Source organism: Oreochromis aureus, linkage group 16, assembly GCF_013358895.1.
Source record: "Oreochromis aureus strain Israel breed Guangdong linkage group 16, ZZ_aureus, whole genome shotgun sequence".
Taxonomy (NCBI): Eukaryota; Metazoa; Chordata; class Actinopteri; order Cichliformes; family Cichlidae; genus Oreochromis; species Oreochromis aureus.
The window spans coordinates 32,601,586-32,623,864 of record NC_052957.1 but is presented as its reverse complement, the minus strand read 5'-3'; the positions used below and the strand labels follow the sequence as shown (position 1 = coordinate 32,623,864).

The following is a 22,279-nucleotide window of genomic DNA, read 5'->3' as shown; positions in this document are numbered from 1 at the left end:
GTCACTGATTAACCACACGACCACACACAAGTCTGAATAATAGTCTTTTTGTTTTTATTAACAGACATGAAAATGTCAACAGTAACAAAATTTTTTTTAGTTCATTAAAAAAAAAAAAAAAAGTGGGTTGGATCAGGCTCCTCCCACAAAATAACTTAACGAGGGAGAGGGTAAAAGAAGGTTGTGCTCTGACACGTAAATGTGGCTGATGTTCTCTCCTTCCTTGATGCCTTATTGAATGCTTAAAGCAGCTAAACGTTGCCCAATGCTGCAGGAGATGAGAACATCAGGCACACTGGACACAGTATTATGAAGTGGGGACATGTCACGATGCAGGATCAGAGTTAGCCAAACAGCCTTCACACATCATGTCAAAGGCCAAAGAATCTCTGACTGCTAGTACACATACAGAGCTAAGAGATTACGGTTTTCTTTGTTCACTACCACACGAACCGCACACCTACATTGTGTTTTAATAGCATTATTAAGTCAGCAGGCTAATTTAGTGATCCATCTCATGGGACACCCCCAAATCGGACTGGTAGGCAATACAAGCAAAAAGAACAGAAGCAGTCAGGAGAAAAGTGCACAGAAAACATGAGTGAATTTAAACAGGGAGGAGTGGCAGAGGGTTTATATACACAGAAGGAGGGAGAGCTGTCAGTGTGGGCCTTTCTCAACAATACAGGTCACCATAGTTACAGAGGCTTTCTGCAAATCCAGCTGCCTGAGGAAGATTAGCCTGCAATGTCCAGAGCGAGAGGCAGCGTGGCGTCACGGCTCCGTCACTGCTGAGGATGGATGAATACCTGCGAGAACAGCTTCGTGCTCTATGCTCGGTACACTGTGTTATAATGTAGACAATCAAAGTGTGTGGGAACTAAAAAGGGCTCCAAACGTTAGCCAACCATACAAAACTGACTGCAAGCTTTAAAGCTGCTGCATATTTCCTTCAAATCTGAAGAATGCTCCTCTAAGCAGGAACTGCTGGAGGGTAAAACCTTTCACACTGTAGTTCCCCATCAGTATTTAAGCTTTCATGGTTAATGCTGTTAAAGTTGTCCTTATTTACATGGTATTTATGATTCCTTTATTTCTTCTCATCTAAAATAGGATTATGTGTGCTAAAAAACAAAAAATGAATCCCTTTATTCTAAATATAGTGAAGATAAATCTGAGATGGCCTATACTGGTGGGCGAGTGAAGTAAAGAGGCACAGAGGGTCGTTAAATTCAAGTACAGTCACAATGGATCTAAACGAGTGTTTTCATCTGCTGGAAAACTAAATGCCTCCAGCGTGCTGGGAAGCAGCCACGGAGCCATGAGCACACAAGCTGGATCCTGTGGACATGCGGGGTTATGAACAGGGTTTCCCTACAGGAGAAGTGTGAGACCAGGGCTGTACCCCCAACCTCTGAGTGGAAATAGAAAATATAATTGTGTCCTGCAGGCATGACTGAACTCTGCTCCTGGTCATCTTTACCCTTACTTCCTTTCAGATAGATACAGGTGACTGGGGAGGAGGGACATGGACAGTGTTACTAGACGGGAGCCTCAATACACTGTGTGTGTGTGTGTGTGTGTGTGTGTGTGTGAGAGAGATGAATGCGTCTCCTCTGTAATGTAGAAATATGTTTACATGTGTCTCCCTTATGGTGGCAGCAGCAGGAGCCATCTCTTAGGCTTCGCTCTCCCCAGCTGAAGAGGTGTTCTGCACTTCCTCCTCCAGGATGGGAACGATCAGGTTGTCCTTGGACATCAGGTTGTACTTCATCACGAAGCGTGTGAACCGGTGACACAGGAACGTTTCATTCTGCACACAGACATATGTAGCAATGATCACACTAACCAGTTTGTCTCCTTCACAGCACCCAGTGTGTTATCAGTTCACGGTGTTCTAAAAGAGGCTGGAAACAGTTAGACCACGCGACTGCACTGCTGGAAATGTTCTTGTGCTAAAGCTAAACGGTGAGAGGCATTTGTGTTTCTACTTTATGGATTCAGAACACACTCCTGTCCTATCATCATGTTCCTCTTACTTTCTGAGAAAGAAACATATATGAAGCTTAATCCTCATGATGCCAGAGAACAAAGCATGCTGCCATTGCTGCTGAATTCACTTCAAACACTTCATAAATAAATAAAGAATAAGCAAACAGCTTATCACAAGTAATTTCTTTTCTTTTTTTAACGACACTTGAACCTAACATTAGCTAGCATAATGTTAGCTTATAACCAGCTGTTCAGCTGGCTACAGCAGTGTCTCATGTTTCATCTTCTGACAAAAACTGTAACAATATTGTAATAAAGAGGCATGTTTATGTACATTTTCTTATGTTGGAGCCACGACTTGAGTTCAGGAGATAAGGTGGAAATAAGGGAGGACACAGCAGTGGTGGGTGAGCCAGATGAAGTAGGAGGAGAACGGTGATAAAAAGACAAATGTGCAAATCTTAAATCTTCACTTATAGTTTCAGAGTTGTGATTTGGACATATCGACAAGAAAAACTCAAAATAACCCTCCTTGGATGGAATGCCCTGCTGATGGTAACTAGTTGTCACATCATTAAAATTCTTATTTGCTTAGACATTAGGGACTTGTATAAATAGTCTTTTCTTCAAGCTAATGTGAACAAACTGCTTATATCCCAACACAGCAGCTAGCTGGCTAACGTATATGTGCTTACTCACCAATGTCACCATTAAAATGCTAAAAGTTTGATTTGTTGGACTGATGTGGAGTCTGTGTGTAGTTTGCTGCCACCGAGCACAGTGGAGGTAAAGCACTGAGTGATTGTTCATAAGCATCGTTTAGATCAGGGGTCCCCAATCCCAGTCCACAAGGGCTGGTGTCCCTGCAGGTTTTAGATGTGTCCTTGATCCATCACAGCTGATTTAAATGGATAAATGACCTTCTCAACATGTCTTGAAGTTCTCCAGAGGCCTGGTAATGAAGTAATCATGTGATTCAGGTGTGTTGACCCAGGGTGAGATTTAAAACCTGCAGGGACACCGGCCCTCATGGACTGGGATTGGGGACCCTTGGTTTAGATTTAGAGAACTGTTTCACAGTTTTTCGTGTGAAGTCACTCAGAGACGGGGAACGTCTCACTTTTTCTCTGTTTTGTTACAATCCATTTAGCAATTGAAATGGAAATAAAATGGGGGAAAAGTAACTTGAACAGCACATTTACTTAAATCCAATGATGAACACAGTAAAAACACAAGAGATTAAATGAAAAGACTATAAGAGTCTGTATGACCTCTTTAAGTTTGGTTTCTGTAACAGCAAAAAGAACAAAAAATCCATACCAGGAAGGAACAAATAAAATCACATTTTAGAATTTCTAGCTTCACAGCAGCAACCAGAGAGCGATGGGAAGCAAAGGTTCTAAACACCTACCTCATACTTGTCAAATATCTGGCGATGATGGAAGTAAGCATGAGAGAATATCCTATAGATGCGACGACAAACAGAGCCCAGCTTGGCCACTGATGACTCCTTGATGCTCACCCTGTAGACACAAACCAGTGGTGATTTAGCTTGTGCACTGGGAGCGTCATAGCATGGGTTTCCATAGCTGAGCAGCTGCTGGTGTAATGTATAGATGCCCCATTACTTTGTCCATACAAACCAACTATCCAATCTCATCTAAGGCACTGTGCTTTACCCTGTCTACAGTGTGCGCACATGCAAGCCACTTTACAACCCACCACCACCCCAGCTCCAACACTTTATTCCACCTCTCATGTAATCAAGTCATGTCTGTGGTGGCTGATGCCTGCTCTGGGTCTCAGAACAGAGTCAAAGTCAAACAGCAATTTAAAGTGATACAGTTGTGCATAACTTTTAATAAAACACTGGCAACCACCAGCACTAGCCATCAGCTTCCTAGCAAACACACCTGTGGTATGAATTGTAAAAATCCTACATCCCCCCTCTTTCTCGAGTCGTCACATTCACAAGGGTTTTAGAGAACTTGACCTCTGACCTTTAGATCGAGGTCACATTTGTTTTAAATCATCCGAGATTTTTAGTAGAAGCACCTAGAGTCAATTTGAAGCTTGAAGATTACTTTTGGAGCTTGGATACTGAAATCAGCTGCCTGCTGAAAATGATACCTCAAGAGTATTAAGAGTGAACAGAAACAGTCTGATTATTCAGCTCAGCAAACAATGACCTGAAATTGATTTGATACTATTCTATAAATTATAGCTGCTTAATGGAAAACGACTGACCTGCTGGGGAAGTATTTGTTGCTATTAAGAAGGCAGGCAGCTCCGTCCAGCGTGTGCCTGGTGTAATCGATGGCAGGGCACTGTGGAAGCAGCAGCAGAACAAAACACACAAACCCATCAATGTGAGAGCAGCTGCTTGAAAAGCTTGAGTGACAGCTGGAAGCTTTGACTCACTTCTTTGGGTGTCTTGTGGGCAGCACATAAAAAGATCCACTGCTCTGTGGCTGTCATCTGGGTGCAGGTGTCTGGATGGCACTCACTCTGCAGGCAGAAAGACCAACATCACTGCAGCTAACTGTCTCTTACTAAACTAACTACTTGATGTTCCTGAACCCTTCTGCACTAGAAAGAAATATTCCTGGTTTACAAATGCAATATTTTTTAAATCTTAAGTGAGACCTGATTCAGATCTATAGAGCATTAAGGCACATTTCTGAGATGAAAGAATCCTCAAACCCAAAAATTACCAAAGGAAGTTTGTGGTGATTTAGTGTACTCACTTGCAGTTTCACAGCTAGCCCATTGAGCTCCAGGCAGAACTGCCTACAAAGGGATCCAATAAAAGCAAGGTTAAAACAAAATATCCTCTGATCACATGATTTCTTCTTCTGCAGCCAGGTTTTAGCCCAACTGTGAGCACAAGATTTAAGATAGTAGAGATCGCCTATACTTCACTTTCTTTTCATCTGGAAGCTCCTCATATCTGAACAAAGAATCTCTAGAAACAGCACTGGTCTACAAATTCAATTTAATTTAATGCTTTCTTCAGAGAAGTTACTAAAAACTGATTGCACGCAGTAGAAATAAGCACAAGACCGAACACAGAACTAATGAAGCCTACAAAACATTTCATGTTTTAGAAACAAAACAAAGTACACTATATAGTGTGCTATATGCTACTGTGTTATATGCCAGCATATAAAAGGACATTTTATGGATGCTTGTCTGCAGGTCTGATCCTGTTTGGAAAAATGTGCCCCGAGACTTCTTACCTAAGGTGCTCATACTTCCACACGCCCTCATCCTGACCCTCAGGAGGTTCCAGGATTTTGTCGATATTGGAGCAGTCTGACCGGATGTTCTGCTGAATATACTGACACAGAGAAAACACACACGTTAGTACAGACTCTCACTTACAGTCCAGTCTGACTTTCATCACCTGACACATGGTGAACATGCAGTGAATGTGTTCATACATCACAAAAGGCCAATGACAATGCAAACAGTGCCGCACCAAACCAATAATGTGTTTGGAATAAAGTCAGAGCCACACCAGGTAGGCTGACACACACAGCAGAGAGCAGCCAGCAGCACATGAGTAAATGTTTGGGCCAGTGTCAGCCACACCGGTACGCTAGAAGTATGACTCAGATGGAAAAAAAAAGAAAATAACAATAGAAATGTTAAGGAAAACTTGAGTGACAACATTATTAAAAACAAGATGTCACAACAAGCACAGCTCACAACCCAAAGCTCAGAGCGCTAACCCTACTGCTGAAAAGAAAGCACAGAGGAATTTGCAGAGATTTTGGCTACTTAAAGTCAGAAAAAGCAGCAAACACTGCAAACTGTCTCAAAATCATGTTCTGACAGAGGCAGGTAAAGACAACACATGATGCCTGCAAGCACAGTCAAAAATGTCAAATTGAACTGGCTGATTAAAGTCACTGACCCTCAGGTGTCTTTGCACTTACACAGAGCGTATAGGGACAACTGCACAGCTGTGTCATACTTTGCTACCACACTGGATTTGTAGCCAAGCTGCACATCTCACTCAGAGCTTCTACTGAATGGATCACATGAACTGTAGTAACTCTGCCAACAGAGTGTTTGTGTGAAACTAATTTACAACAAATAACAAAGTCAACATATGTGGAAAGTGAATTTGATTGAACATCAGCTAAATGTGATGCCTTTCTGCCCAAAAAGACCATTACTGTTAAAAAGCAGGTTCAATCAGTTCTTTTCATGTTCTTTAGTTTCCTTCAGCATAATCTCAATTTATTAAATGCAAATCTCTATATTATGTTATATTTTAAAATATTAATCAGTCGGTGGCTTTTAAACATTTAGAAGTTTGGGCGGTTGGTTAACGTCAACCACATAAAACTTAAGACCTGCAGACATTTGTAGGTTTTTTTTAAATCTCTCAAATTCAATTCAGAGGTCATTTAAAATTATTTAGACAGCAGCAAAGCAGCTTAAAGCAACTTTAGTTCTGACCCATTTAGCTGCAGAACATTTTTTAAATGCCCAGAGAGCACCAAAGCTTGCATGATGGTGGTGGCGAGAGAAGGGAAAATTTGAAATGTTTTTCTGTGTCAGGACTTCATCCAGTTTCACCTCTTTGGTTAAAAGTTGGTTTTAAATTGTACTACACATATAAACTCACCCCACTAGCTTGAGTGTGAAATCCCCCCACAGTTTTTTTTAAACCTTTAACAACATTTACACTGACCAAATACAGAGCTCAGGATTGTGACATCACCAGTGTAATGCATAATGGGGTTGTTGTTCAAGCAAGTCCGAGTTGATAATGGAATATATGAAGATAGATGGTGCTTTTGGGTTTGAAAGCTAAATTGCTGCGTTTTAAAATGACAAAACAGCACATGTGACTGGAATGGAAACCCTTTTCCAGACAGGAAGGAGCTTGGCTTGGGCAGCAGTTGGAAGAAGGAAACGTATAACCTTGAACATCATTTTGAAAAATATGTTATTGTGATCACAGGAATGTCATACCGCAAAGTTATAATTACACTACATTTAACTGTTGTAGTTACATGTTGTAGGGCTGTTGCTATGCTACACACCCTAGGTGTGTCAGTTATCTAGGTTGTAGCTACCTGGCAGCATAGCTGGAATCAAAGAAAGTCTTCATGCCTTGGTTTTGAAAAACAGATTCTGCGATAGTGTGATCGTGGCCGGGCTACGACAGTGAACACACAGAAGTCGAGGTGGATACTGCTGACTGGTATCAATGGAGAACAAAAAAAGCTCCTGCAGCTGCTCCTGCACCAGAGCACAAAGTGTTTCAATGACACGATGTGCCATAATAAAAGCCCAAACTACTATGTATCTGAATGACTCGTTTTTCAGACTTACAGTACAGTTTAGTTAAACTACGAAGTAGAACATGTAAGGATATTATTACAGTGCAACATTAAATTCATTAGCCCGTTTTCCTCCTTATGCCTGCTAGGGTCTAACTTTGTTTTGTTTGAACAACATGGTGCCTATCACAATGCATTGCGATTTCCGAGCTCTATGTAGTCAAGTTCTTGCCTACTTTGAGCAACTTTAAGCTCAAGCGATAAGACAGCAGTACCAGACAGTGTAAAATTGGGTGGGGAACACACCCACACACAAATACACACATAAAATGTCAACCCACCTGTTGGACAGCCAGGGTGCTGTCCATCTCCTCAAATGATTCATCCGGCCAGTTGTAGAAATCCTGCACAATGAAGAAGGACGGTATTAGTGTGCACTCAGTGTTTGGAGCTGGCAATGTATCGCCGGTTAACCAAAGCTACTCTATATAGCTAGCTTATAATATGACTGTCACCTGACGTAAAGTGAAAAGAAATTGCCAATCCTGGCAGTTTATATATCACATATGACACACATGGAGAGGGGGGGTAACGGGATGACAAACTGTCGGTGACAGGTGAAGTTTTTCGGGGGATAACACGTTAGTACCAAAGTTAACAGCCAGTTTTCCTACATTACTCTGAGCTCCGGAGGCAGATAGCTAGCTACATAGTTATGTATCGTCTATTGGGGTATGACTATTTCCTGCAAAGCTCCGGCGAAATTAACAATATTCGTCGGACGCGTGGATCGAGGTATGTGTAAAAATGTATCATCATACTGGCGTAGGAATTATTCAAGCCGAACGCTTATTCAGAACAGGGAAAGCAGGACCAAGAGTCGTTAACATTACTCCAGGAACTAGACGGCGCAACCGCTAATCTTAGCTAGCTGGCTATTTCCAGGTCAGGCCCTTCCTATACGCTGTCTGCGACAAAGTTGTCGCGAAAATAAGGACGATAATGCCGTACAGCACCACGGACGCAGCTTCTCCCAGCCGCGGAGAGGGTTCTTGTACTCATGCTGGAGTGATTCTACAGACCACAACTCACCTTCGCCTTGGTTCCAGGCCGATTCCTCCTGAGAACTGCAGTACCCTCCGCCATGACCATCTCGACAGAATACCCGGATGTTCGTCAGCCGCGGTGTTGTAGCTGCTGAGCGGATACGGTAACACAAAGAGGCTCAAACTTCATTCTTATGTAAGGAGACCCGTATCAGTGATAGGGCACTTTTCTTTAGCCAATACGATATGCAGGGGGTTCGCATACCTGCAAAATGCCACTGAGAAAGGCAGAGACCAACATGACAAGCACCAAAAACACAGTGTTTAATGTAGTTTAAGAAAATCCAGCTTTCTCACTTTCTGTCTACAAAGAGAGGCGCTGTGATTGAGTTAGGAATCTGTAGTTTTCTCTATGTTTCATGGGTTGTTTAGTTACAGGCACAGGCTCAAGTGGGATTTGGCTAGTTGAGGAACCTTAAAATCGGATTTAGTAACGCTGAGAAACGAATTCCTTAGAAATAAATAATTTGTTTTGATCAGCTGATCTGTGCTGCTCCTTCCACATGCACTGCTCATTGTGGGTTTAGTCATATGCATTTAAGATATAAGCAGATATTTCAGGAGGCATGTGGCTGATTTCCCAACCCCCACACACTCAAAGTTAGTATAAAAGTGAGAATTTATTGGGTAAATCTAATCGATAACCTTAAATATACATTAATATCTGCTATAACCTAGCATTAACCATGAACAACAGGTCTGCTCTGTACCAGTCCAATATATACTTTACTACAAACTAACCAGTTTAGCCTGTAACACCTGAAGTTCAAATTAGTCAAAATGAATATACTTCTGGTTTGCATTATGTTCCACAAAAACCATATTCATCAGTACATTATGTATAAGTTTGATATTTGATTTAAAAACATACGATTTACATTTAAACATGATTTAAATACATTAGAACAGTAAGGTTCCATTTTAGCAAATGTCACTCATTGAGCAGTTGTTACTTTTGAAAAGTTTCCCTTTCAGCTACACAAATCTTTCTCCGTCTCTCAGTGTCGCACATTGTTTCGTGTTTATTTCTTCTCTGCCTCAGAAATACAGCAACTTTACATTTACGTCATTCCATGTTGTTCCAGCCCACTTTAACCTCTGCTTACAGATGTTATACTACTAGATGCTGTGGTTTTACTGTCATTTCAAAGATTTAAAGCAGTCACTTAAAGTGCAGCAACACTATCTGAAACTACAACACCTGCTGCAAACCTAAAACTGCAGCTAAGACTAAAGCAAAACCGAAACAGCCAAAGTTATAGCAGCACCTTTGGTGTTTAACTTTTTCTGTGCTTGCAGTTTTTTCTTTATGTGAACAAAAGCCTATTAAACTTTCCTTCTGCCAAGATTACACAAGTATCACACAGTTTCAGGTGGAGGCGTGGCTTGTCAAAGGAAAAGCCCAACAATGAGTCTTCACTTTTATTATTGTAACAAAACACGATTAGAATTATTTACAGGAACACAAAGAAGAAGAAAAAAAAAAAAAAAGACAGACATGAATGAACTTAATTTCTTCTCTCCGGGGATGTCAGGGACTTTACATGAGGACTGGCGACTCACTCAACATATTTACCGAGGATATCTGCATCACGGAACAGGAAGTAGTCCTATGGGAGAAAAGACAGGAAAAAATTCAACTAATTTCAGCACAAAGGTGTGGACAGAGTCTGAGGAAACTGCACCGCACCTTGTCATCCAAAACGACTTTAGTCCCACCGTACTCTGGTAGGAGAACCTTCTCCCCAACCTTCACGCTCACTGGATGGATTTCTCCCTTCTGAAATAAGGAGAAAAACATGTTAGGCAGGAAGTAACACCACAGCTGTTACTGAGTCTTTTCTATTTAAAAATCAATAAAAATCTGTATTTTTATTTCACCTATAATTTACAAGAAAATACAGTCTTGCCCTGATCCTAACAGCTTTTTAAAGGGCAGATGACTGAGGATCTGTGCTTCAGCAGGAGTCCTGTTCACTACTGTGTATTTAGAGATACTTTTTTTACTGCAGTTTTCAAATGTATCATTGAGAACCTCTGAATAAACCTAGTAGATCCGGTCTGGAGGTCAATCAGACACTGTGACTAGCAGTGCTAACCCGATTCTGTAACCAGGGTTAGGAAATAGTAAAGTCCAGATTTTATTCTCTTAATGCATCATATTTAAAGGTGCAGCACCTTCAGAAAACTAAAACCAGAAATTCTAAAAACTATAACAGACTTTATTTTGAACAGTTTTGCTTTTGCAGGAGCAACTGTGTATACAGAAATAAGAGTCGTGCGCATAAAAAGGATTATGCGCAGTGTGTCTAAAACAACCTGCATCAGCCTAACCCTTTAAACCAGGGGTGGGCAACTCCAGGGCTCGAGGGCCGGTGTCCTGCAGGTTTGAGATGCATCCTTGATCCAACACAGCTGATTCAAATGGCTAAATGACCTCCTCAACATGTCTCATACTTCTCCAGAGGCCTGGTAATGAACTCATCATTTGATTCAGGTATGTGACCCAGGGTGAGATCTAAAACACCGGCCCTCAAGGCCTGGAGTTGCCTACCCCTGCTTTAAACCCAATCAGGGGCATTGAAGGATAAGCAATAACTATAATATTGGAATCTTTTCAAAGTAAAAGCCATCTCAAGCATGACATACTGATTCATAACTGTCTTGTTTTGGGGGGAAAAAAAAAAGTTTCTGTTTAAGAGTTCTTAATGTAATTATTGTATTTATTAATGGTATTGTAAATTGTGGGATTTTCCAGTAAATCCCAAAAGCAAAAACAAGCTTTAGTTTATAACAAAAAACATACACTCTTCTTGTAGCAGCTATGCCACATATGCTTACCTGGTTGACAGAGCCAGGTCCAACTGCCACCACTGTGGCCTGCAGCACTTTGCCTTGAGACTTCTCTGGCAGCATGATGCCCCCCTTTGTTACTGTCTCTGCTGTGAAGCGCTCCACAAGCACCCGGTCAAACAGAGGAAGGAATTTTCTGAAAGCCTGAAGACCACACAAAGACGGCACATATTAGCACGACTATCACACTGAGTTTAGGTGAACTGGGCAGCTAATGATGTCCTGATCATACCAACATAACTACTAACATTAACCACTGTTAACTGCCAATACTTCTTATGACCATGTTCACTTGATACCCCTTTCCCTTCATTTCATCATTAACATTCTCAATTATATTTACTCTGACATGAGCCATCATTAGAAATAAACGGAGGAAAAAAAAAAATCCTACAAATTTGACTCCAAACTTTTACGTTGGCTCTCTTGTGTAACACACGCTGACTTTGGGTGTTATTGCAACATCTGCGCGCGCACACACACACACACACACACTGATTTGCTGCAAAGGTTTTAAAATGTGAACATCTAACTAGATTCAACGCTTCACATGCTTACAGTTAAGTTAAACTGTAAGTTAATACAGAAACGTGCTGGTTATAATGCATGAGTGAATAATAAGCTGCTGGGTCTGAGTTAAAGAAGGAGGGTGGAGGTCAGCGACAGAGGCAGCCTTTGTCAATCAGTTACTGCTAAACTAAAAATCAACTTATGCTCATTTATCTACTCGAGTCTGAAATCACGAGGGAGGACAGCAGCTGCATTTCAAAGAGACACTGATCAACTTTTTCTGTCACAACTTTAAGGACAACATTTTTTTTAAAAGCTTCTGGAAACTGAACAAGCAAGAGCTACACAGCTTGTTTCAGACAGAGGATGAATTGAGGCAGCAGATATAGATTTTTAAACTATGAAAAATGTAATGGAGTTTATGAATAAAAATATAAATATATGAAAAGTTTTTTAAAAAAGCAGCTACATGAGTGACCTTCAGTAAAGGTCATTTGTGACTGTGATGGAGGAGGGTGATGGAGTGGGACTGGTCCCAGTTTGATGACTAGGGAAAGGAGGCGGAGCTTCCACACTATGTCTGAGGGGTCCAGGCCAAGGACTCTTCACCTCTCCACTGATAAAACAAACTAACCAACATCAATCAGCCCTGAACTGGGATCAAACGTCCTCCTGCTCACTGGTACCAGATAAAATCCAAGGCCAGACGATGAGTTTTCACAAAGTTCTTAACGAGTTGCATAAGCTTATGATTAGCCCCACATTTCTGTCAGATGCACCAACGTTTCTCCTTATACTTCAGCCACTGAAAGTGTTTTGATTGGCTTATGACCTGACAAGAAAACCAGATGTATACTAGACATGTAAATCGAGTATCAAGCTAGTTGAGGGTCTAGTTTTCGCAGACATGGTTTTTACTTACACAAGGCTTCAAAATAACTACCCAACTAAGTGCCTCATAACATTTCAAGATGGCTGACCAGTGGCAAGACTCAGTTCTAGCAGTAACCTGTTCTATACAATGAGTACTTTTGATTTTGTACATTTTTAAATATTTGCATTACCCTTTACTTACGACAATGTTTCTACACAGTGGTGATCCAACTTTTTCAAAGCAAATGTGTACAGACAAGTATAACTCCCTCTACACTGATAAGCCTTTAAAGAGATTTACTGCAGTAAAAAAAACACTCAATTTTCCTCAAATACGGTGTATAAAGTACTTGAGTACCTCATATTTGTCCTGAATGCAATCTGAGTGCATGCTGCTGTGAAAACTACTTTCAAGCAAACGAAACTTCTGCTGCTCCTGACTCCGAGGCCAGTATTGGATGTCAGTAGTAGTTCAGCAGGAACAATGGGACTGCCTGTCGCTCCTCTATAAATCTCATGCCTGGAGGTTTGTGCCCTTGAGCTTGACGGTAAACGCAAATTTGCTGCACCTTGAGTCTGTGTGTGTGTGTGTGTGTGTGTGTGTGTGTGTGTGTGTGTGTGAGTGAGTGAGTGAGTGAGTGAGTGAATGAATGAATGAATGAATGGCTACACTAAGTGCAATTACTTACCTTTTTACTTCAGCTAACAGTGCGCTCATAGCTGCACCTGTATACAGCTCTTATGATCCCTCATCTAGTTTTAGGTTTTGTGGCCTGCCATTAAGACAAACGTGCATTTGTTTAAGCTCATTCTTAGCTCCCTTGCAGCGTGACCTTGTCACTGATGTTCACTTTAGCTAACATGCTGCTAAGGATAACTAAAAGCTGGTCAATTTATGTAAACGGTCTACTGACTGCGCCCCCTATATCAGAGAACTCGGCGGTGATTGACGCTCGTTTTTTGTTCGCCTTTTTAAATTAACCAGGTACCTTACCATTTCTGGACGTGTGTGAAGTCTGAGAGCCGGCGTGGAGCTGCACCCCGAATCCTTGGTGAGCGTGGATCTGGCACGCTGAAGGCTATCTCCACGTGAAGAAATATCCAGAATGCGCATGCGCACTAACCTGCCCTGAACTTGACAGGCGCAACGGAAAGTTCTAGTACACTCAAGGCCAACATCAAAATAATTTTTTAAAAGCACACACATTATTTAATAAAAACAAAACATGTACGGGACATTTTCTAAAACTGTTTAGTGACTTTTCTTTCTTTGAAACACTCCGAGCTGAGGCAATGTTGCACAATGTCAACTTTGACCTTTATTTTTTTCCTCCAATGGCACGCCAGAAAATTCTGGAACCGTCTGCCCAGGAACGAGCATTAATTTATAATTCTACATATTTCTATCCTAATTAACCTATTTTACACACTGTTTTGATTTTATTTTATATAAAACTATAATTCAAGTAATAGTGTGCCCGCACGTTATTATAAATTTTAACAGAAGAGCAGTTTTATTGGGTAGTTATGGTTTATACACAGTCTGGGCGGGCCGGTACATAACCCGGATGTGCTAGGCCATGTGCAGTTCTGTCTCCGTTACTCCACACGACTGTTCTCTCCTCCAGTTGTTATATCATTCCGTCTTGCGGAGCGGCTAGCAGCAAGCCTTTACCTCAAGTCACAGGTAAGTGTGGACACTGCTGCAAGTATCCGAAGCTGCTCAGTTTACGTTACAGCCCGTATACTCGCGAATAGCGCTAGCTTTTATGTAGAGTAGATTCTGCGCGTGCTGCTCAGGAGGCTTGAGTTTGATGGCTCCGCGCTAACAGATTTCTTCCCCTTCTAACTGCAAGGACATGCGAGTAAAGGTGTGACTACAGACTTTAACCGACAGGCTAGCTGTCTCTGTGCTCTCCCTGTTAGTGTATTGTCTCGACTGTGAAATGTGCTTTGCTCGTCTGGAGTAAGAGAAAGAGAGCGAGTGATTAAAAGCAGTTAAAACCCCGCAGTGAGGCCGTGTATGAGCACGGATGGAGAAAGCACTTCCACACGTGCTTTCACAAATTTGACCTTGTGACGCACGACCTGAAGAGCGCACGCGTGGGTTGGACGTTTCTTAATCCAGTCACGGTTAATGCACATAGAATTAACAGTCAAGAGACTGAAGCATTTAGAACATTTGAGTCTTTTAATAGTCAACTATCACATATTTTGAAGTAGTTGCACTTGATTATTTTTTTTTTTTTAAATATTCATCTGCACTGAATTTACTATAGTTATTGGTCGCTTAGTAGCTTAAATACAGCTTAACTTTAAGTAATTACAACAAGAATTGGGGTAAAGTCATGGGGGGCTTTCTACACGACTTTTAAGAACATGGATAATCTGGGGTTACAACCATGTGTTCCTTAGACCTTAATAACAATGCATGGTTGTAAACCCCATTTAAAAATCTCAGAAAACCAGACAAGGGGCTCTTGCATACTACTGCTGCACAATTTAAACTTAGCTTGTTGTTCTTGCAGTACTCAACAATTTACAATTTCTAGTTTTTGATAATTGATATGTTACTCAATGACTAAAAGATGCTCATTATTCGCTAAGCAGGTGTGATCTGGCTGACTGAAGTCACTGACAGGTTTTCCTAACTGGTTGTAACAGGTTGGCTCTGGGACTACCTTATCATTTTTACTAACCTCTTAATCCTTTTTAGAATGTTCCAGGCTCTTTTTGGTTTGTTTGTGTGTTACTTTGTACCTTAATGAAATATCTTTCAGTTTCAACCACTTAATTGACACATTTTCAGATATTCTGGCTGTCAGATTGTGTCGTTCAGCTATTAATAAAATGTATTCAGCTGCACCTCTTTACTTTTAATATGTAGGCAGGCCAAAACGGTATTAGTAACACTTTAAACCATTAAACTTGCAGATTAATGGTAAGTCCAGGGGACTCTGCCCCCTTGTTGTTTAAGCTGGGCCTGTTTAGTACAACTGGAGATGTTCCTTTATTCATTCCTTCACAAGTCTCATGTCATGCCGTCTGCGGCAACTAGGGGTGTAGTTATTACATATGCGAAGAAATGTAATTAACCTTTGGGATACTTGGAGTCATCATTATGGCCTCACCTGTGTTTTCCTCCCACAGTCATGTTTCGTTTAGCCACAGTCATGAGGCAGGTGAGGCCTGTGAGCCGGGCGCTGGCTCCCCACCTCACACGAGCCTACGCCAAGGATGTGAAGTTTGGGGCTGACGCGTGGCTGTCCCTCATGCTACACTGAGCCCAGGAGTGGACCTGCTGGCTGATGCATGTGGCTGTCACCAGTCTGGGACCCTTAGAAAAGGTATCAAAGGGCAGTCTCCTTTTTGAACACTGAGCTCAGAGTTCTGAAGTACAGAGCATGTATGTGAGGAGTCTTTGTCACACATTTCCTTCTCCTTGTGATTTCCCCCCCCTAAATATTAGAGTAGTTTTCTAGGAGACAGTACAGAAAGATCCTTAATATCTTACACTGAGTGTTGGTGTAGGCTTTCAGTTCCTTATCTCGCATTAAGCCAACTTTACTGATTGGTTGGCACTCATAAATACATATATTTGAACCACAGGTGGGTGGGACTGGGGCTTTTTAAGGCAGATATTTGTACACTTTGACTTGATGCCACAAAGGGCTACACTGCCCTCCGCAGACAGAGAAGGAAAATCACTGAATTTCTTGCCAATAGCAGGTTTAATTTCAGCAAAGAATTGAGACATTTTTGGACTAAAGCAGATATGCTAGCCTAAGTCCTTCATCAGCCAAGTGTTAAACAAAATGCATTAATCAGATGATGCTAAAGGCCTCTTGTAATGCAACAAATGGCACAGAAAATATTGGAGATGAAAGAGTGATTATTTGTCTTTGTGAAACATACTTGTGCAGAACTTTTCATCTCACAACTTTCTGGCTCGTTTCAGGGTCGCACTGTCATCATCGAGCAGAGCTGGGGCAGTCCAAAGGTCACCAAGGATGGCGTGACGGTGGCAAAGAGCATTGATCTGAAGGACAAGTACAAGAACATTGGTGCCAAGCTGGTGCAGGATGTGGCCAACAACACCAACGAGGAGGCCGGCGACGGCACGACCACCGCCACTGTACTGGCTCGCGCCATCGCCAAGGAAGGTTTCGACAACATCAGCAAAGGTGCGAATCCCGTGGAGATTCGCCGAGGTGTCATGATGGCTGTAGAAACCATCATCAACGAGCTGAAGAACCTTTCAAAGCCCGTCACAACCCCCGAGGAGATCGCACAGGTACGGTAATGTTTCTGCTGTCTCCATGAGGTCTCAGGCATTTGGGAATTGAGCTTTAATTATGAGTCTGCTCTTTCAGGTTGCTACAATCTCAGCCAATGGAGATATGGAGATTGGCAACATCATTTCTAATGCCATGAAGAAAGTTGGCCGCAAGGGAGTCATCACCGTTAAGGTTGGTTTCAGAAATTCCTCCTGCTGGAGAAAAGCTCATTTACTCTTCCAATGAATATTCGCTGTCTGATTTTTTTTTTTTTTTATTTTTTTGAGGACAGCTTGTAAATGTTTGATTCTTTTTGCCAGGATGGGAAGACTCTGCATGATGAGCTGGAGATCATTGAGGGTATGAAGTTTGACCGCGGTTACATCTCACCTTACTTCATCAACACTGCCAAAGGTAAGGCTGCTGAACACAGGTTTCAGCTGTGCATTACTACTCACTAAAAGTTTTAACTGATAAACCGGTGCTGTGGACTCATTATAAAATGACCAGTTACTGTGAAAAGCTTGTACAAGTCCCACTGTCCTACAGGAGAGCAACAAACAAACCAGCTGTAAACTATTTATCCTCTTTAGTTGTTGCCATTAAACTCTTTGTAGTTGCCTGACAAGAATGTCCAGCATAACATGTTAGTTTCTTAAATTTTTATTTTATAGGTTTTGTCTGGATCAGCATGTTAGACACTTTGTAAATGTGTTATTTCTTGTAATACTTGTTTGCACCACAAGATGGTGCAGTGAGCCCAGACAAGGTATTTGTATTCACAGTGGTGACCTGGAAAATAGGCAAAGTCCACTGAGGTAATGGGGTTAGAGCTAAGTAAAGCGTCTAAAGTTCAACAGCAGTGTGCTTCCAAAAACATCTCAACACACTGACTTGTTAAGTGCTGCCCCCTGCTGGAGAAAGTGTAAGCTTTGCAGAAGGTATTTGGAAAAAGTAGCTTAATGCGTCGATAATCAGGGAAAGACAAATTTGAAGTAAAAAAAAAAAAAAAAAAAAAGACAGAAGCATGCTTTCAAACTTGTCTGAGGTTGCAATCGTCCCCGTCTAACCTCAATACTGTGTGCTGACTGGGTTTAACACACTAAACAGTAAAACATGCAGGTTTTGTAACCATTAAACTGTGAATGGTTTTCATGTACCAAGTCTTGATTTTTCCCATTTCTACCAGGCCAGAAGTGCGAGTTCCAGGATGCCTACCTGCTGCTGAGTGAGAAGAAGATCTCCAGTGTCCAGAGCATTGTGCCAGCTCTGGAAATTGCCAACCAGCACCGTAAACCTCTGGTTATTGTGGCAGAGGACGTGGATGGAGAAGCTTTGAGCACCTTGGTTCTCAACAGGTACGTTGTTGTTGTGAAGTCGGGGACTGAGATGCATGATAACAGGTTAAGAAAAAAGGAAACTACACTGAGGGAACTTTGAATGTGTAGCTATTTATTTATTTATTTTCCATTTCTTTTCAGGCTGAAGGTTGGGCTTCAGGTGGTAGCAGTTAAAGCCCCAGGCTTTGGCGACAACAGGAAGAACCAGCTGAAGGATATGGCCATCGCCACCGGGGGGACTGTAGGTTCTCATCAGTCTTAAGTGTGGCAACTCTTTTTATATCTGAACTGCCATCTGATGGTATGTCCTCCTTTGTGTGTCTGTAGGTGTTTGGGGATGAGGCTCTGGGCCTGGCTCTTGAGGACATCCAGGCTCATGACTTCGGCAAGGTCGGCGAGGTGCAGATCACTAAAGACGACACCCTGCTGCTGAGGGGAGGAGGCAGCTCTGCTGAGATTGAGAAACGCGCAGCAGAGATCGCAGAGCAGCTGGAGAATACCACCAGTGACTACGAGAAGGAGAAGCTCAATGAGAGGCTGGCAAAGCTTTCGGATGGAGTCGCCATGCTCAAGGTTGGATTCGGCACCATTTGTCGATGAGCAGTGTTTCCTGTGGAGAAGCAAATCTGTGACACCTTTGCTCTATTTCAGGTGGGAGGAACAAGTGATGTGGAGGTGAATGAGAAGAAGGACCGCGTGACAGACGCTCTGAATGCCACCAGGGCAGCTGTTGAGGAGGGCATTGTTCCTGGAGGAGGTTGTGCCCTGCTGCGCTGCATCCCCGCCCTCGACGCCCTCAAACCTGCCAACTCTGACCAGAAGATCGGTAAGATCGTGCTTCGGCCTCTTCACGGTACCGCCCCTGCTCGTAGGGTTACATACGTGCTTCGGTTTTAACGAGCGCCTCGATCTAAACAGGTGTGGACATCATCAGACGGGCGCTCCGTATTCCTGCCATGACCATCGCCAAAAACGCAGGTGTGGAGGGTTCACTCGTAGTGGAAAAGATCCTGCAGGGATCCCCTGAAATGGGCTACGACGCCATGCAGGGAGAGTACGTCAACATGGTGGAGAAGGGCATCATCGACCCCACAAAGGTACAGCTCAGCCAATCACATTCACCCGCAAGATGGATGCTATATATTTTTTGTTTTCTTGTTTTTGTTCATGGCAGATTATGAAGGAGATTTAACTTTTCATTTCCTCCTCTTACAGGTGGTGAGGACAGCACTGATGGATGCTGCTGGAGTAGCATCTCTGCTCTCCACTGCTGAGGCTGTCGTCACAGAGCTCCCCAAGGAGGAGAAGGAAATGCCGGGGGCATGGGAGGCATGGGGGCATGGGCGGTATGGGGGGTGGAATGGGTTTCTGAGCCACTCCTCCTGATCTTTGTGTACAGACTCAATCAGGAGCTTAGTGGAGCTGGAGAACTGCCCCCACTGAGCTCTGCCCACAGTGATGGACGGACTGATGACGAAGATGTCAGAGATGCAAATGTTTGATAAATGCTCAAAAGACTTGAGAGCCCACCGAGTCCACCTGCTACACTAGAGTCCTCCTCCAACCTTTTCCATTAGCACTTAACTCCTCGTCGAATGCTCAACAGACTTAAACTAATACCAGTGAAGAAGGAAATTCAGCAGTGTTCATATTTGAGGATGGTCCCGGTTTATTTCTACCTGATGTATTTCCCATGTGGGTCTTTAGGTCATAAACTTTGTACTCACTACATCCGTTGTAGGGAAACAAGGAGTTAAGCTTCTAAACTCAAGAACATCTGGGTCTCCGTCCTCTTGTGTCCCTTCATTGGCTGTCTCCTCTGAGTGAGAGCGGCCTTCTTCACAGTGGCCCAGCTGTACTCAGAAACACAGCTCTCACCTGCTCATCGGGAGGCTGTGTTTCAGGTTTCATGTTGGGTTCACTTGGGATTGCTTTCCATAAATGGAGGGTATGGATTTTGCACAAGTCCAATGTTCTTTGAAAGATGGACGGCAGTTTATCTGCAGTTTAGTGTGGCAACTCCTTGTTACCCTGAACCTCTACGGCACGATCCAAAAGGGAAATAAGCTGGGTGGAATAAACTGTAACTATCCTTAAATGGACCACAGAGCCGCAGCATCTGTCCTTCACTCTTGTCTTTTTTTTTTTTTTTTTTTGTATGTGTTGTCTGTGATTGACTTGAATTCATCTGTGATTGAATTAAAACAGTTTTCGTACATACATGGAGCCTTTCTCCATCTTGTCTTGTTACAACTGGACAAAGAGTGCCTAAGTGACCAGAAGTGGAGGGTCATCAGGAGCCCGTGTCGTCTGAATGTTTACTGAGTCACGTTTCTGCATCAGAGTGTACAGCTGATTGTATGTGAGGGGCTCGGGATCCTTTGCTACGGAGTAGATGTGAAATCCTTCGTTTCCTCCAGCTTCATCGTGGCACAGCACTCACAGAAGGCAACCGGAGAGTGATCTTTGTCTTGCTACTTTATTCCAAACAGCAGTGATGGTTCCACTACTCTTGTGTAGATGTTAATTGTGATTTCTTTTTTAATTTTCATTAATAAACTCTTATTCTGATGTGCAGATTCATGTTTGTTTCTGCTATGTAGTCTCCACGAATCAGTTTAGTAAAGCAAGTTGGGGTTAAGTTTGTCTTCTCAACCATAGCTCACCTTCTGTTCAACCATCCAGGCAGAAGCTGAAGATGTCTTGCTAGTACAACTGTGAAAACGATACAGATGAAACTTGTGCATAAACATTAGCAGATGGAGGTTTAAGTACAGATTTCTGCATATACACAGTTTGTCCAGTCGCTCCCACCTGTTTCCAAGCCATTCAGGCCTTATTGTTGCAGAAAGGTCTCTGTGTCCAGTGTTTTGCTACAGTAGTTCCTGTCAAAGTGGGCTTTAATGTTTAACCTCAGTAAACGGCTAATAATCATCACACCAAGTCAGGCATGCAGTGGCGGTCCTAGCAAATTTGAGCACTGTTTGCCTTTACACTCCTCTGGCGCCCCCACACACACACACACACACACATATATGAAGACAGAGAAAATATAGTATGCAAACGATACAGTATGTAAAGGGCTACTAAACAGCCATCATAATTCGTCATACAATGAGAACAGGACAAATCAACAATTGACACTAATTACTATTATATTAATATTATATTATTGTAAATATTGTTTGGAGTTTAGTCTGTTACTGTAAGGTTTTACCATTTCTTCTTGGAGGAGCTGTAACACACATAATTAAGAAAGTATTCTGATTCTTAATGTTTTAGGATACATGACCTGCCATTATCCAGTGACAGTGTTGCTTACCTGTATCTTTTGTATTCGTTTCTCCTTGTATGCCCCATAATTAAATGTAACGAATTTAATGATCACTGGGTTTCATTTGTTTGGTTGCTATGGTGATGTGTAACTTAGATCACGTGGGTGGTAGCGGTGACATTAAGAGGGCGTTGTCAGTCTGTCTTTCACTGGTTTGATTTTGACAGAGCAGGGCTGGGTAGCTGTATTTTTGTTGACCCGCAACACAACGAGTTTCCCCTTGTTGCATTAGAGCCTGTGATGTTTTAAAGTTTGAATCGCGAGCCGATCACATTGCTTGTAAACTTTTCAAGCACTTTAATAAATAAGCAAGCAATTTTTCCATCTCTCATTATTGCGTAAAGTTCACAGCGCGTCAGGCAAACGCCGCAGGCTCAGTCGAGACCTCTAGCGACTGTGTAAGTCAATTATGGATCTTCATTTCTCTTTTTAAACTTTAAAAACGGGTTGTGTGTGAGACTTTAAATCAACAAAATATAAAATATACATTTAAATTGTTATTGATCCCTTTATTCCTGGTCCTAAAGTGTATATTTATTTTTACTCTTAAATATTTATTGTTCTTTACTTGCACTGCTGTAACTGGAGCCTCGTCGCAGAAGTCTCTCTCTATACTGGACTGTATGTAGCGGAGATGACAATAAAGTTTACTTTCTTCATGAGCAGGCCGAGGGCTCAGCATGTCGTGTATTGA

General features: G+C 42.2%; 2 protein-coding genes across 4 annotated transcripts; one reads left to right on the top strand and one right to left on the bottom strand.

The window, feature by feature from the left end:
- Positions 1–37: 37 nt before the first annotated feature.
- mob4 (MOB family member 4, phocein) lies at positions 38–13,888 on the bottom strand. 3 transcript variants are annotated; one of them, XM_039599744.1, is made up of 9 exons: positions 13,629–13,888; positions 11,240–11,395; positions 7,634–7,696; positions 5,232–5,332; positions 4,740–4,782; positions 4,414–4,500; positions 4,240–4,319; positions 3,404–3,515; positions 38–1,813 (listed from the first exon to the last, which is right to left on the bottom strand). In XM_039599744.1, exons 1-9 carry the CDS (start codon positions 13,839–13,841, stop codon positions 1,679–1,681), a joined length of 990 nt encoding a protein of 329 aa, XP_039455678.1. In that variant the 5' UTR covers positions 13,842–13,888; the 3' UTR covers positions 38–1,678. The 3 variants fall into 3 exon arrangements, with proteins under 3 accessions (XP_039455678.1, XP_039455677.1, XP_031604081.2); XM_039599743.1 differs by lacking the exons at positions 11,240–11,395; positions 13,629–13,888 and adding an exon at positions 8,385–8,504; XM_031748221.2 differs by lacking the exons at positions 38–1,813; positions 3,404–3,515; positions 4,240–4,319; ... (2 more) ...; positions 5,232–5,332; positions 7,634–7,696 and adding exons at positions 9,766–10,008; positions 10,089–10,178 and having other exon boundaries at positions 13,629–13,785.
- Positions 13,889–14,169: 281 nt separating this feature from the next.
- Positions 14,170–20,828, top strand: hspd1 (heat shock 60 protein 1). Its single transcript, XM_031748251.2, is given in 12 exon segments — positions 14,170–14,321; positions 15,785–15,981; positions 16,593–16,928; positions 17,008–17,103; positions 17,232–17,325; positions 18,101–18,269; positions 18,393–18,492; positions 18,579–18,824; positions 18,903–19,077; positions 19,170–19,348; positions 19,467–19,567; positions 19,569–20,828. Coding segments are annotated over 11 exon segments (1,746 nt in total). The 5' UTR covers positions 14,170–14,321; positions 15,785–15,786; the 3' UTR covers positions 19,624–20,828.
- Positions 20,829–22,279: the final 1,451 nt, after the last annotated feature.